The sequence below is a fragment of the Sceloporus occidentalis genome, unplaced genomic scaffold (genome assembly GCF_023333645.1).
Source record: "Sceloporus occidentalis isolate IW3139 unplaced genomic scaffold, rSceOcc1.0.p SCAF_12, whole genome shotgun sequence".
NCBI classification, from domain to species: Eukaryota; Metazoa; Chordata; class Lepidosauria; order Squamata; family Phrynosomatidae; genus Sceloporus; species Sceloporus occidentalis.
Window position 1 is genome coordinate 19509382 of NW_028316992.1, and position 16321 is coordinate 19525702.

The following is a 16321-nucleotide window of genomic DNA, read 5'->3' on the forward strand; positions in this document are numbered from 1 at the left end:
TTATGGAAAAGCAATCATAGGTATTGCACAGAGCTGAAAAAGAAAATATCCATTTTCAGCCAAATAACCACTTATCTCCATTGGATGTGATTATCATATCACCTGTAAAAAAGCACCAAAAGACATAAGAAAAACATGCCTTTTTAGCACTTCTTTGCTTCAGAAAGTGGCATTGGGTTAAAGCCTTGATGGAATGAAATCATACCCAGTGTGTTAGTTCCCCACAGGAGCAAAGAGAGACTCAGTCTGAGCACAGGAATGCCAAGCAACCTTTAAGCAAGCATCTGTCAAACAGTGGAGCCAGAAGCCATTTTGTGGTTTAGCAAAAATAAGACACAATCCCTTAATGATATGTTCGAGATTCTCAAGCACTACAAACACAAGGCTAGACTGAGACATCCCAGACCATCCTTTTCAGCCACACAAGAAGGCACAGAATAATTTCTGGTTCTAACATGGACTTCTGTGCATACAAGAAAACCAAGATGCCTTATAATCGACTGCAGTTGCAATCATACATACAGTTTTCTAAGAATCAGTCCAACTGCTTACTCAGTAGGGTTTACTTCTGGATAAACATGGAAAGGTTAAGGTTCTGTGTTTGACTGTGGATCAGACAGGCTGAGAAACACTGAGTTAGATCACCTTGTGTTTCATGATCTATATGGTAACAGCTGAAAATTCAGATAGTATACCTGCTGCTTTTCATTAGAAGAAAATTCTGGTTTGGAACAGTAGCCAAGACCATGTTCACATGTTATATTTTGCAGGTTTTACCAATTAGTTCCCACCATTTCTGAGGCTGAGCCTACTGAAATCTTTTCAGACGTCAGGAACTCAGGTTTCAACAGAAATACGTAGCATCAACTAAACTGACAATGGCCTTTGTTCCAGTGCCCTGTGTGCTAACCTGACTGACTACTAACTTACATGCTACAACATTATGTTGAAGTTCCTGCAAAGTGCAACATATGACTAAATAATAATGATTAATAATTCATTTCTAATACCTTGGAAAGTTGTGGTTTTTTAAAAAACTATAACTCCCAGAATCCCCCATTAACATATCCACTGGGTATACTGGTGTGACGGTGAGAGTTCTGGGACTGATCATTCAAAAAGTAACTTTTTCAAGCTGTCCATTTGTATGGAATCCAATAAGCTAAGGCACTGTGAACTGAGGGCTGATGGATTCATCATTGTCTTAAACCAAGGTAGGACAAAACTGCATTAAGTATCTAATAGCATAAGTAGCACTTATTCTCTCCGTATTAAATTTAGGGTCCAAGAATATAAATATAATTGTGTGTGCACATGTCTTCTAGTTGCCTATTGGTTTATGACAATCCCATGATATTTTCCATTTTCTTAGGCAAGAAATAATCAGAGGTGGTTTGTCAGTTACTTCCTCTAAAATATAGCCTAACAGCACCCAGTAAGCATAACTGCATGTAAATCCCAATGACATCAAAGTAAACGGGATCAATGCAAAGGGCTTCCTTGTGTACATGAAATCTCCACATGCCAACTCCATTTCTGCAAGTGTAGTTCTGCTCCCTGTGGAAGACCAAACAATGTACTTCTGCAAGTTAGATTATTTTATTTTACCTTGTGTGATGGTTTCTGAGATTGGCAGGCTCTCCTGGTTATCTTTGACTGTATAAACACTGACATTATACTCCACACCAGGACTCAGATGTTCAAAGACGCAGGAAGTCTGGCCTGCTTCTACTACTTCCTCCAGAGTGTAGCCTTGCTGCCCATTTGTAGGGATGGTAGTAATTCTGTAGCCAGTGATATCTAAAACATAGTGGTAAAAGATTAAGCTGACACCTATACCGTACTCTTCTAAACCTAAAAATGAAGACAGTTATTTAAATACAATTGACTCTTTCTATCCTTGGCAGTTCCACTCCAGACTCTCAGACAGATAGCAAAATTGCACGGCCTGAAGTCCCTTTGTTCCCAAATGCATGCAATGTGTGCATGACTGTGTTGGCACAGCATGTGCTGCCATTGGGAACAATAGGGCAGGGTCATGAGAGGATGTTCCAATCTGCAGATGGCAAACCCACTGAAGAGGAGAGCCAACTGTATATTAGATTACCTTAATATTCAGAACAAGAAGATTTTTTTTACCAATATAGCATAGAAGGTTGCAATGCTGCCAATACAGATGCATCAAAGATTAAAATGGACCAATTCACTGAAAACCAGGATAGCTCCAGAATGTGAACTCCATGTGTGAATGTGTTTCTGCTTCTCCATATATACATTCCTAGATATTCCACAGCATCATAGAATCAAGAGTTGGAAGGCACCTTATGGGCCATCAACTCCAACCTCCTGCTCAATACACAATCTACAACTAAAGCATCCCCAACAGGTAGCTGCCCAGCCTTCTTTTGAAGACATTCAAAGAAGAAGACCCCCATCACACCTCTGTAGGCAATTGGTTCCATTGCCAAAACTGCTCTTACTATCAAGATGTCTAATATTCTGTCAAAATCTACTCTCCTTTTAACTTCAAACTATTAGACCTGGTCCTACCTCCTGAGACAGCTCCCTCCTCTCTGTGACAGCCCTTGAGGTATTTAAAGAGTGCACTCATGTCACCTCTCACTCTTCTCTTCACCAAGGTGAACATTCCCAGCTGCGTCAACCTTTCCTCATATGTTTTGTTATCCTCCTATAATCCTCACTGTTCTTTTCTAAACCTGTTCCAACTTGTCTATATCATTCTTAAAATGAGGTGCCCAGAAATAAACATAGTACTCCATATGAGGCCTGACCAGCACAGAATATAGTTTTCCCCTCAACTTGGAAACTAAATATCTACTAATGCAGGCTAAGATAGCATTTGCCTTTCTTGCTACAACATCACACTGGTGACTCATTTTCAATTTATGACCAACGATAATCCCATGGTCCTTTTCACATGTAGTACTGTTGAGCCATATATCCCATCTTATACCTCTGCATTTTGTTTTTGTGGCCTAAATGTAGTCTTTTGCATTTATCTCCACTGAATTTTATTTTATTAACTTACGCCCATTTTTCTAGCTCATCTAGGTCCTTTGGAACTCTGTTCCAATGTATTAGCCACTCCTCCCAGTTTTGTGCAATTTGCAAACTTGATAAATTTCCCTTCACCCTGTCCAAAGGTTGAAGAGTAATGGCCCTAAGATAGACTACTGAGGCACTCCATTCAAGATGTAAATACCTGGGCTTGAGCTTCTTTCCCAAGAGACAGTGAGGACTCCAGTGTCAGGGTTAGAATCAAGATGTAAGTTGGTTGGTGGTGACAGAGCTGTAAGAAATAAAACCAATGTTTTAAGATTTCTCTAAAAATGCAATGGCAAACTTAAACTTGTCCCATTTTGCTGTGACACAAGTTCACTGAATCTGCTCTTTAAACTTAGTACATGGGATGGATGCAGATATAGGTGCATGCCACTGGTTTGACTGAAATAGATTTCCTTGCCCTTCTTCCCCAAGACAGCCTTCCAGAAATGCAACAAAGAGACTTAAGAGAGCTTGCTGAATGGGAGGACTGTGAAGGAGAGCAAGGAGAACTCCCTGGAATCAATTGGGAACCACCTTTTGTGCCACTGGACTGCCTAAACTGTGCTCCATCCAGCAGCACATCATGACAGTACTTGGTTCCCTAGTGTTAGGAGAGCAAACAGATCCACATTAACTGAAAATGTGGCCACAGTCACACGACTTGTACTCAGCAACTCAGATAGTTCCATGATTTATTTCACTATGAAGTCACTTAATTCAAAACTAAATCAACTTATTTCAGTGAGGATATAATATGGAAATAAACAACTTTTGGGTCTGACTTCAGAATAATATTGAAAAGTGTTAAACAAGTCATACGTGTAACTACTGTTTTGACAATGGGCGCGTCTCTCTCTTGACCATCTGTCAGGACTGTGATGCTGTAGATATATTCCACACCAGGAGTCAGGCCTGATATGACAATACTCCCAGATTCAGATATGACTTCCCTTGGAGCTTCACCACCTTGGCTTGGCCGCACGCCCAACTATATTGAGAAAAGAATTGTTTGCTGTTACATGAGTCACTCATACTCATGTAGCTTTGTGCTCGTGGTATACTTTTGCAGGATTTTCATTCTGCACAAGTAAAAAATAATAAAATAAGACTTTTATTTATACCCCGATTTTCTGCTACAGGAGCAATCAAAGCGGCTTATATGATTAAAAGACAGTCATATACACTACATACCATCTGTACAATACTACATCTAACCCCTCCCCTTAAAAAAATTCAATACCTTACAATTCAAAATCGACCATTAAAATATTGATAACAACAATCTACTAGGAAATAGTAGAGTGATACTTAGAGTGGGGGGAGTACATTAGCCGGTTGTTCTATACAGTATGCATGGTGAAACTGAGCTTTCAGATAATTTCAGATTTTTATTTGCCAGACACAGTTATGTAATGATTATGCATGACTGGAGAAAAAGCTTTGGAAATGTGATGAGAATCAAAATTGTCTGAGCTAGAGCTGCAAGAAGGGGAGGGAAAAAGGGGGGGGGGGGATGTTCTGAATTTCAAACATATTAGGATTGAATTCAATAAATTCAGCTTCTCCTAGAGATGCAGTACTACACTGGGAAAAAGTGTCCCCCACCTGACACTATCCTGCTAAATGGGAATGAAATCAATTGACATTCTGGCAGTCCATATCTTCCATATCAATGGAGTGGCAAATCTGCTTTGACTTTTAGCCAAATGGAACTATCCAAAGTACTGAATCAAAAACAGAGTACTCAAAAACAGATCCAGCACCTTGGTCACATCCTTTAAAATTTGGACTAAAACCAAGAGTAGATTCACTGCTCAAATTGACATGGAAGACCTTGCCTGCTGGTGGAAAGTTGGAAATCCTTATGGAGTGTACAGCTTGAAGACAGAAGGTAAGGCTACTGTATTAAAGTATTGCTGCACACTGCTTTCCTCAGCCCTCAGGTCCTTGTCCATTGCCTTTACTGGCCTCACTTTCATCTCTTTCTCTCTGCCATTTGCCTTCTTTCAGGGCTAGCTTTGTCATCAGGAGCAATGAGGTAGCGAGCTGGTTTGAGACAGTCATAAAAGAGCGGCAAATAATTAGCAATTTAATTCATTATGATTGTAATTTTGCCAGGAAAGGAAAGAAGCACTTGTGAAATGTCCTGTCTCAACTGCCAAATAGCTTGACTAGCTTAGGATTCTATGGGCCTTAATTCTAAGGAGGAATGAAGAGGCTAACTCCTGTTCTGCCTCAGGTAGGCCTACTTAACCACGTTAATTCCAACCAGAATACTTCAAAGCCTGTGAAATGCCAAGCAATGAAATGCTTAATTGCTCTTGTTAAACATTTTTACATACATTGATACTGTTCATTCCAGGTAAAGAATTAGACTTTTTGCAGAACATCAGCAGCAGTTTTCTGACACAAGTGGTACCAGGTCTACCAATGATTAACAACAGCATGTTATGTCTTATGTAAGCTGGGGCAAAGTCCCCTTTCAGGCTACAAGGCCACAGGAGCAGGACATCAAATACTGGGCAGCATTTTCACAACTTCATTTCATCAGGAGACTTCAAGTATATGGTGCATGCTTGTTAAAAATTTCTTCCTTTTTTACTTTGTTTGTCATTTTGGAACATTACGTTTACATTTACAGTTTGAACTACAGAGCATATCTTTTAAAATTTTCACTAAAACACTACTTCAGGTACATTTTTTTTTATTTGAGAAGCAAGAAAAAAGTCAATTTGAGCATGGTTACTCATTTGTCAGAGACCCTGTGGTACCTTACTCTGATCTCAAGCCATTTTCCTGTCATTCCTGAGGTTCATTCACACAACTGTTCAGTTACAGTACTATGATTCCATTTCAGCTACCATGGCTGTATCCTATGGGATCCTGGGTTTTATATAGTTTGAAGCCCTAGAGGAGGATTCTCTGGCCGAGAGTTCTAATGATGCTAAACTATCAATTCCAAGGGATTTTGCCATGGTAGTTAAAGAGGAAACAGAGAGCTAGAATAGTGCAGACATGAATCATACAGTGCCAAGCCATCACACAAAATTATACTACAGGTTTTTAGGCAACCATTAGTTATTAGTTGTAATACATTACAGAACAGCAATGGGGATTTTATGGCTCTCTAGATGTTGGTGGATTACACCTCTCCCCAACTTCACCACTGGTGTTGATGTCTAGGGAATGAGAGTTGTAGTCCAACAACATCTAGAAGGCCCTGTATTCCCCAGCCCTCTTTTAAACCCAGGAATATCTTCTCCACTGAGGTATCTTGACTTTAAGATTTGTCATGGTTAGGGTGGGAGACATGGGACTGTTTTCCTACCTTAAAACCAATCCTTGGTGCAGGTGTCCAGGTAATTACAATAGATGTCTCCGTCACCTCAGTGTTATAATAAGGAACTGAGCCCATAGGTTGCACTGTAAAATTAAACAAATTGGGTATTCAGTTAACAAATACAAGACCCTTAGAGATACCAGTTTATCTGTGTAGACATGAACCAGTTGGCACTGGTGTCAACAATTTTGACTGAATCATAACAGCATTCATATCTGTAAGTTATACATTAACATATTTCTTTTTATTTATGTTATGAATTGTTTTAGGAATATAAGATCCTTTTGTAGATTCTTCAGTTTTGAATGAAAAACTCACTACTAAGCATCATATTGCCCTCCCTCCTTACTTTTCATCCATTCTCATTGCTGCCTCACATCTGGTTGATTCCCTGATCTTTGTGGTGGGCAAACCCTGGGAGCTCATCTATTTCAACACACTTTTTAAAACACATGATTTTGTAAGAATCCCAAACCAGCTCCTGGAAGCAAAACTGGAAATCATTTTCATTTTATTGAAGCAAAAGGAAGCAGCACTTTGCTTTCCACCTTCATTTTGGAAAGTTGTTGAGTGCAGCTCATGATCTGCTTCAACCTCAAAGTAACTTCAAAATAGTACCCATCACAGTAATCAAAACAGAAAGGACTCCCTCTCTTTGCAAACCAGGTAAAATGTTGCACATTTGGAATAAAAATCCTTAATTAACTACCTCTATAAGAGTGTTTGCTGGGAATCTCCGCTTACTGTGCAACAGCTGGCTTAGATATTCACCCAAACACACCTAATCAAATATGACGTAGGCTCAAAATAAGCCCGGTAAGGCAGTTGAAGGAACAGAAGAATGTGGTGTTTCTTTTTCAGAATGAAGAGCTACAGTAAGAAATAAACTGAACATTCTGCCCTTCCCACACAGATGATAGAGACAACTGTTCACATAAAGATGTTGTGTGTCCTTAGTTCCTTCTGGTTTTATTTATGTGTGTTCTACACCACATCTGAGTCAAAGCTTGCTATCACTTACACCAAACAAGAATGATTCCACTGGAAAAAAATAAACTGGAAGCAAATCCTGGAATTTTAATAAGTATGTTACTTGGATCCTAGTCACCAGGCACATTTAATCTGGGACAGGCACAAGGCAAAACAGGTAATAAAACACTGGGGGACGTTTGATATGAACCAACAGTTTTCTAAATCATAAAGGTTTTATGTCTCTGAAACAGATACATCTCTTTGGTTTGTATGGGAAGTCTTTGATCTACTGCAGTTTTAGCCTTATTCCAAAGCCAGAGGGTTAGACAATAGTCCATTATTATGGATCAACAGTATGGATTGGACTAGCAAGGACTGTGTGCCATGCGACCTATCTAGACAAAGGCAGCCCATCAATTCTCTATCTTAGCAGCAAATAATAATAATAATAATAATAATAATAATAATAATAATAATCTTTTCAGTGCTCTGCTTGCTGCATTTTTGCAATCTGAAGCCCCATTCAGAGTATGGAAATAAAGTGGTGTGGAACAGGTTTATTTCTGTGAAAGTCACACCCGTCCCAACTGCACTCAGTGCAGTTTGTCAGGAGGGAGGAGGCGCGATCAAAAAACCTACTTAAACTGGTGCATTTGGCACCGGACCCATTAGCAGTTCTTTTTTAAGACTGGCAATGATCCGCATCTTCAGCAGTGTAACTACGCTATCGAATAGATTTGGATCGCACTGCACTGTTCCAGGAAGTGGAGGCGCCTCCATTTTAAATCGATATGATGGCAAATATGAATGGCAACAGGGTTAAAATGGAGAGATTTGATTGCGGTAAACCTAGTGGGAAGCCCTGGTGGTGCAGTAGTTATACTGCCTGTACTGCAGCCACTCACTCACAAACCACAAGGTTGTGAGTTCAGTATCAGCCAGGGCCTCCTGGTCGACTCAGCCTGGCATCCTTCCGTAGGTTGCTAAAATAAGTACACAGTTTGATGGGGGCAATTAGCTTACACTTTGTAAACCACTTAATACACCAGTAAGCAGTACAGAAACATATTTGCTATTGCTAAACAGATCCCCCCCCCAAAAAAGTGTGAATGACCCCTAAGGGAGGCAGTAAATCTTTCCCCTCATAATTTAATTAATGGGCAGGAGTTAGAAATGGCAACGTATATACTGGCTGCTGTCACTGTTTGCCTTTAAGTAATTTCTGACTTATGGTGACCCTAAGGAGAACCTATAGTGGGGTTTTCTTGCCATGATTTGGAATGATTCATTCAGAGGGAGTTTGCCTTTGCCCTCCTTCAAGACTGAGTGAATGTGACTTGACCAAGATCACTCAGTGTGTTTCCATGGCCAACCCAATGCTCCAACCACTACAACATACTGGCACATTGGACTGCCAGTAAAAGGTTGTTTGTCACATGTAAAGGGACCTTTAGGATACAGCATGAAGCTGTCAGAAGTTGCCATGTTAAAAAACATGCCGTACTCTCTTGATGTTACATGCATCAAAGCCCTGGCTTTGGGGTGATAGCAGGATCAGTCAAACAACAACCAAGATTTGATCTAAACATTAGAAACCACGTCCTGATGGTAAGAGCTGTTTGATAGTGGAATACTTGGAGTGTGATGGAGTCTCTTTCTTTGGAGGTTTTTAAACAGAGGCTGGATGGACATCTGTTGGGGGTGCTTTGACTCTGTGTTCCTGCATGGCAGGAGTTGGACTGGATGGCCCTGGTGGTCTCTTCCAACTCTATGAGTCTAAGATTTTAAGATTGAATCATACAGTACTTACAGGTTGTGAAGACTGCTGTCTCTGGGTTGCTTTGCTGGTTACCCATGATAGCCACTAGGGACACTGTGTACTCAGAACCCGGTTGCAAGTTCCTCAACAAGTACTTAGTTACAGATGGCCCAATGGTGTACTGTTTTGGTTGTCCTCCGGTGGTAGGCCCCACAGAAAGCCGATATCTTGTAATACGAGTACGAGGGGGCCTCCACGTCACCAGTGCAGTAGAGTCTGTCGCATTGACAATCCTCAAGTTGGTTGGGCCATCAAGTTCTAGAAGGCAAAATCAGAACAACTTATACAATCAGTCAACCTTCCATATCAGTGGGTTATCCGTCCATGGATAGCCCTGCCCCACTGTACTCAATGGCAGTGCATGCATACAGACATGTCAACAGTCACACACATATTGCATGTCTATAGAGAATAATGGGATTTAAGATCCCATGCTTTTTGGTATCCACAGGCGGGGTCTGGAACTGAAAGTAATTTCTAGTTCAACCCAACAGAAGCAGTTGACACTCATAACTTTATTGTGACAACAAACATATTTCCAAGCCCTTTGGAAGAATTGAAACAATGTGCATTTTTTAAAATATAGAAGCCAATTTGGATTGTTGCTTACTCCCATGTGTACTCAATGGATTCCAACTACAGGCGGCAATAGGTGGTTTTCCAGTTGTGTGGCTGTAAATTTTGCTACCAGTTTAGATTTTCAAAGAGTTATCATTTTGAAGCTTTAAAGCACTTCTCTGAGAATGAATGTGGACCCAGACTTTACACTCATCCTGCTCACTTACCCCAAATGCTGGTAGTTCATGAGACACTGCTGTCCCCCAACCCAATCTTGTACTTTTCATCAGTGAGATCCTTTGGACCATTTCTGGGATGAAGGCAGCAGAAATAGGGCAAGCTGCTACACTATTACAAAAGCACAGGCCCACTACTAAAACCAGCCTGACAAAACAACTATCCAACCATACCAAAGCAGGCTGGGAACTACTAGATCCAATGTTTCTCCCTCTGAGTCCCTCTATCCACCTCTACAATTAAAATCCCAGCACAGAGAAAATGAAGACTCGGGGGGGAAAAGAATTAATTTTCCCTCCAATGTGCTGTTTTTATATCTGTTGGAGGCCCAGTGTTACGTTTTTTGTTTGCTTGCATCTCAAAGGAGATTCAATCATCTGGGGTCAGTGGCATAGCCCAGCTGGAAATTTACCATAGATTGGGTGAGTGACCATAGACTGAGGGAATTATTCCTCTCAACCAAGATGGCACATTGTTTTGAGCTGGCAAAAATACTTGTCAGTCTGCTGATTGTTGAAGTCTCACCAACCAATCAACCTACTGGTAGAACTAGTCTGCTGCCTAGCATCTCCTGGCAGAAGAGCCAGAAGGGCAGGGTGGAGAACAAATGGAGTGGAGTGAGGGTGATCCAAACCACCTCCAGCCCAGGGACACAACCACAAATCCAACACCAAGTTAGGCCAGGGCAAGGGCAGCCCTATAATGTTTCAAATTTATAAATACATGTGTGGTCCTTAGCCATCTTGGTATTGTGCTTTTGAAAGACTTTAAAAGGATGAGTGAGGTCTAAAATCATTTTTACTCAATTCTCAAGTTTCATCTCCTTGGGAGCAGTCCCATGATTCTGTACGGCCCAAAACCCAAATAAGGCTTCAATCGTGGGAAGAAATTTACTGAAATATCATTGTTTGGGAACTCCTGTCTGATCTCCTTTTGCCCAGGAATTTCAATTACAGCACAGAATGTATGTGAACACTTTTCAAACTGTGGTTTAGACAAAGCAATTATGGTCATGATCATAATGTATGGAAAGCACAGTTCCAGACATCTGTTGCTAGCTATAACCAGGCATATTAAGAATAGCTACAGTCAGCACTACATGTTTAAGTAGCTTTTGGGATCTGATTCATCACCACTTAGTGCACTCTGACATCAAGTATGCAATTTTAAAAATAGCACTGCATGATAGTACAGTGGATTTCTAAATCTGCTTTACTCTTAATGAGTTTGTGTTGACATTCTCTATTAATGAGCATTCATAATATTATAGATTATTGTTATAATCAACAATCCTGAATTATCTAAGTGTCTAAGCATACAACACCCACCAACCTGGAGGATCTGAATCAACACCCTCAAACAAACTGATTTAAAAATCTTACAGCCTGAAAAAGCAATGTCAAGTTCCCTATAAGGAATTTCTGAACTAGAGAGGCCAGCAAACGCCCTACATAAGGTATACAAATCGTCTTGCATCCTCATCCTAGTCACTAACTTCCAAATTCATAATTTTAAATAAATGAATTCATATTTGTAAAAACCTGCGAAACAATGGAATTTCTGGTAGGGTGAATTTGCGACAAACAATAAAGTGAGTGAGATGGAATATACTTACTAGTTGTTTGTTCTCCAGTCAGTGGTTCACTTTCTGTGCCTTGTCCGAGGGCATAGATCTTGAAAATATAGGTTGTTCCTGGCAAAAGCTCTGTGACCTCAGCAAAGGTGTATCTAGTAATAGGCAACTTTTGCCCATGTTCACCTGGGCGGTTAACTGGAATCACTTCTACACGATAGCCAGTCACAGCACTGTCAGGGGGATTCCACATGATGGTGATTTTTACATCAGTGACTTCAACAAACTGCAGATCCTTTGGTGAAGGAATCTCACCTAATTTAAAAAAGATGTACATTCTTTATTAAAAGTGACCATTTTAACAGCAGAGCTTGGAAGTAATACACTGCAGGAAGAATGATACCTGTAACATGTTACTTGGGGGGGGGGGGGGAGTTAAGACATACTTTGATTTCTTTCCCAAAGTAATATGACAATAGTGCCATTGCTTTTTAATATCATGGGCAATATTTGAATATTATGTTCTCATTACTTTGAGGCAGAGGACAAAAGTCTTTTGGGAGTATTTTGAGTGGATTTTCCAAATTTTAAGTCATGTTCTTATTTTTTTAGATGTACTTTCTTGGGAAAGAAACTAAAAGAAACAAAAAGGTAACACCTAATGTGATTAGGCATGGGTAAATGTGAATAATGACAATGAAAATTAAGTAAAGAACCATGGTTAAAGTTCTTTTTTAAAAAATAACTTCCCAAACTATGATAAACAGTGTACTGGACAAGGAAAATGACAATTATCGCATCTCGTATCTTTGTACTATTCCATTTCAAAATTCACTGGTGGTGGTAATATAAATAAAATGCACACTTATTTACATTACATCTAATAGAATCCCAGGTGCTATTTTTTTTAATGTTCCTGGAAAATCTGGAGACGGTTCACACTCTCCTTGGGGACAAAATCATAGAATGTAGACTGACAGAAATGACAAAAAGGATCACCTTCTATGATGTCCCCTAACTACTGCTCCAAACAAGGAAAGGAATGGAGTGCTGATTCACTGAAAACTGAGACTGATCAGATAGTCCTTAACTCTGCATAATTCCACAACAAAAAGGACTTTAAAAATTACTGGAAAGCAAACATCTTTTCGAAATTGTTTAAAATTATAAATACAAATCTTTGCAGCTTCCAAAGTGAGAAACTTTTTAATGTGATGATTAAAACCCTCGAAACTTTTAATTAGATCATATATATGCTTACAGTGTGGAAATAAGGAAAGCTATACTGGCCCAATGAGTGCACTGGCAGAAATTTGGAACATAACTAATGCTCACAGTTAAAACTTTGGGGGGTGAGGGAGAAGCATGAAAAAGAAAAAAACAGTTGCCAATGTTACAAAAAGTGCATTAGCTTTTTACCTTCCTGTGCCACTCCAGTGGTCTTCTGTTGAATGAAGATAGGTGTACTCTCCTGATTTTCTTCAACAGCATAAATGCTGATATTGTACTGAACCCCAGGCATCAAGTCACTGAGTGTCACAGAGGTGGCAGACTCAGGAAGATTGAGTTCTGTACTGCTGCCTTCCACAGATGGAGTATAGACAATTCGGTAGCCTAGTATAATAAAAAAAGTATGGTCAGCCTACAGCTCACTATAGGAGCAAAGTTCATCCCTCAGCTGAAATGGCTATCATTATTCCTGAAATCTTTGAAGGTGTCGTACATGTTTTAGGGATGGAGGACTAGAGAGCCTATGTCAAGTACAATTTAGAAAACACCATCATCATTCCGGGAGACCAGGGTCCAAATCCTTGCTTGGCCCTGGAGACCCACTGGGTGACCTTAGACAAGACACACTTAACCTTAGAGGAAGGGTATAATGAACTTCCTCAGAATAAATCTTACCTTCTGAAAGGTAGGTAGCAAGCTAAATCTTGAAATATCCTCTGTGTGTGTTTATGAGTGAGAGATTAAAGTTCAGTCCTGACAGTTAGCATTGTATAGTGATTTGAGTGTTTGGACTAGCATTCTGGGAGACTAAGGGTCCAAATTCCTGCTTGGCTTTCAAGACCCACTGGATGCCCTCGAGCAAATCACACTTAGGCTTAATAACACAGGAATAAATCTTGCCAGGAAAACCATAGATTAGGGTACCACAGGTTGGAGTCAACTTGAAGGCACATTAACAACAATAGGGTTTAATTCTCAGCTAATAATAATAATAATAAAGCGTTTATTTCTAGCCCGCCTTTCCATGAGATCAAGGCGGGTTACAACATCATAGAGCAACAAACGATAAATATCAACAATACAATATAAAACAAAATTAGAGATTAAAACAAGGAATTAAAAACACAGATTAAAAACCTTACAAAAACTAGCCAAAGTGCAGGTGCAAAAGGAGGGGGGAAGCTATAGTGCTGTTTTCTTGACTTTTTTGCAATCCTAGAAAAACAGGATACTGAACATGTTAAAACCAATCCACTTAAATAGGACAGACCTGTGATTGGCGCTTCTGGCCTGCTCCAGCTGACAAGGATAGATGTGTCATCAACATTTTCCACATGGTGATCAGGAGGAGCATCAGGTGCTATTGAAGGAAACAACAAATAAGGCAGTTAGGGAGCATGTCTACCTCTCAGGGGTGGGACAAATGGCAACATGCTATCTGCCCTGCCAAATATCATGGGGTCAAACATACCTGTTGTCTGAGAGGTTGACAAAATTAGATCAGGCTTGCCCTCTTCGGTAATCTGATAGACTCTAACAATGTAATTGCGACCCGGAAGCAAGTTGGGGATGTTAACAGAAGTTACTGTGCTTGGAAGATCTTTAATAATAAGAAAAGAAAACTCTTATGAAGTGCTATTAAAAGTTATTTGAAAACAAACATCTTATTCATTTCATAAAAATGCTAACAAGAGCAAAGAATTTGGAGTGTCATTAGCAATCATTCTCCTCTTAACAATCTTTATTTCAGATCTTACTATTTTGGGCAGAATTTTTTTTTATCTTGAATATGCAGCCTTCCTTGTCAGCCCATGATGGGGCCCAATCCATATCAGCATGATGCTTGGATTTGTACTACATGATCAGATGTTTTTGAAGATTCAGTGCATGTAACCAGTTTCAAATAAATGGTAAAATGCAAGGAACTACTGGGATTCTAAGGCACCAATTACATATTACAGATGATCCTACTGAATTCAACAGTCAATGATTTCCCAATATACATGGATAGGATTCGGCTACATTAGGCATTTCAGACTATATGAATCTGGAGTGAATTTTTTCTAAGCAATTAAAATTAAAGAGATTAAAGATTATGACATAGTGAACTGAAAGACAATGGAGAAATAATCCAATTTGAGACCATTTTAACTGCCCTGGTTCAGTTCTAGAGAATTCTGGGAACTGTAGTTTTGTGAGACATTTAGCCTTCTCTGTCAGAGAGCTCTGGTGTCACAAGAAACTACAATTCCCAGGATTTGCTAGCACTGAGCCAGGGCAGTTAAACCCATCTCAAACTGGATTATTTCTGCACTGTGTTTTGACCCAAGGACTCTGGGAGATCAGAGTTTGAATTCCCAGTCAGCCATGGAAACCCACTAGGGAAGTCACACACTCTTGGCCTTAGAGGAAGACAATAGCAAACCCATTGTGAATACATCTTGACATGAAAGTTATGTGATAGGGTTGTCATTACTTGAAGTCAACTTGAAGGCATACAACAGCAATGAAGAAAATAGAAACAATTTGCCTGACTACAACATGAAGATGCAATAACATGTATGCTCATAAAATTCCATATAACTTCCGCTTGTACAACCTTAGTCTGAATAGCAAAGGTCATTGAGCTTATTTGTAATAGACAAGCTCTAGAGCCTACAATGGCACTAAATTTATTTATGGCATCTGAGATTGATAAATAAGATCAAGAATCTGGCTTACCCAAGTACTTGGGCTCATCACCATCTTCACTCAGTTCATATTCCACACGGAATCCTGAAATAGTGTCTGATGCAGAAACCCAGGACACTACAAAGCTGTTAGCTGTAATCTCTGTAACCGACTCAGAGATGGACACCATAGAAGGCAGTGCTGTTGTTTCTCCTGTCACACGAGAAGCTGCAAAGAAAGAAACCATAGTATTTTCACAGATGAAAAGCCACAAGAAACCAATAGCTTCAAATAGAAATCCAGGTTTATGCAGAGGTGTGTTTCAGTCCCCTTCTTCATGTTTCTTTATCTGGGTAAATTAAATTGCATAGTTTAAAAACAATAACAAAAAGTTGGACACAGCACATTCATAAAATATAATCTGAAATGCAAAATTGGATAATACAGAAAGTATCTAAAATGGGTTGAAGGAAGAAAGGGAAATGCAACAGTAACCATGTTTGAAGGAAGATAAAATATTCTGACTCTAAATTACATGACAATAATTAAAATAATGATAAATAATGAACATCTGCAAGTAAGGAGCAGGCGCATTTTAAACAAAGCACTCACAAAGCCAGCAATACATTCAAACAGAACTGTTGTTGTTTTTTTACAGAATCCAATACTCATAACATGATGTAACTACTGTATAAAGAGCTGAATTGAAGGCCTCTATACATTACAATTAATATTGTTCTATGATATTATTAGTAGTAATAAAAAAACCCCAAATATATGTGCTGGGTGTGTGCTACCAAAGTAGTAGTGCCATAGCAACTACCAAAAGATAGAAAATATGCACTATACAGAGTAC

At 39.5% G+C, this 16321-nt stretch overlaps 1 protein-coding gene across 5 annotated transcripts in view; it reads right to left on the minus strand.

Moving 5' to 3' along the window:
• The window catches only part of FN1 (fibronectin 1), an 89962-nt gene that overhangs the window by 35054 nt on the left and 38587 nt on the right, over positions 1–16321 (minus strand). For all 5 annotated transcript variants that reach the window (XM_089477710.1, XM_089477709.1, XM_089477708.1 and 2 more), the window contains exons 15-24: positions 15517–15693; positions 14267–14395; positions 14066–14155; positions 12985–13179; positions 11608–11880; positions 9189–9455; positions 6395–6489; positions 3886–4054; positions 3224–3310; positions 1609–1800 (exon numbers count right to left, since the gene is read on the minus strand). In XM_089477710.1, coding sequence (XP_089333836.1) covers positions 1609–1800; positions 3224–3310; positions 3886–4054; positions 6395–6489; positions 9189–9455; positions 11608–11880; positions 12985–13179; positions 14066–14155; positions 14267–14395; positions 15517–15693 — 1674 coding nt within the window. The remainder of the gene's footprint in view (positions 1–1608; positions 1801–3223; positions 3311–3885; positions 4055–6394; positions 6490–9188; positions 9456–11607; positions 11881–12984; positions 13180–14065; positions 14156–14266; positions 14396–15516; positions 15694–16321) is intronic.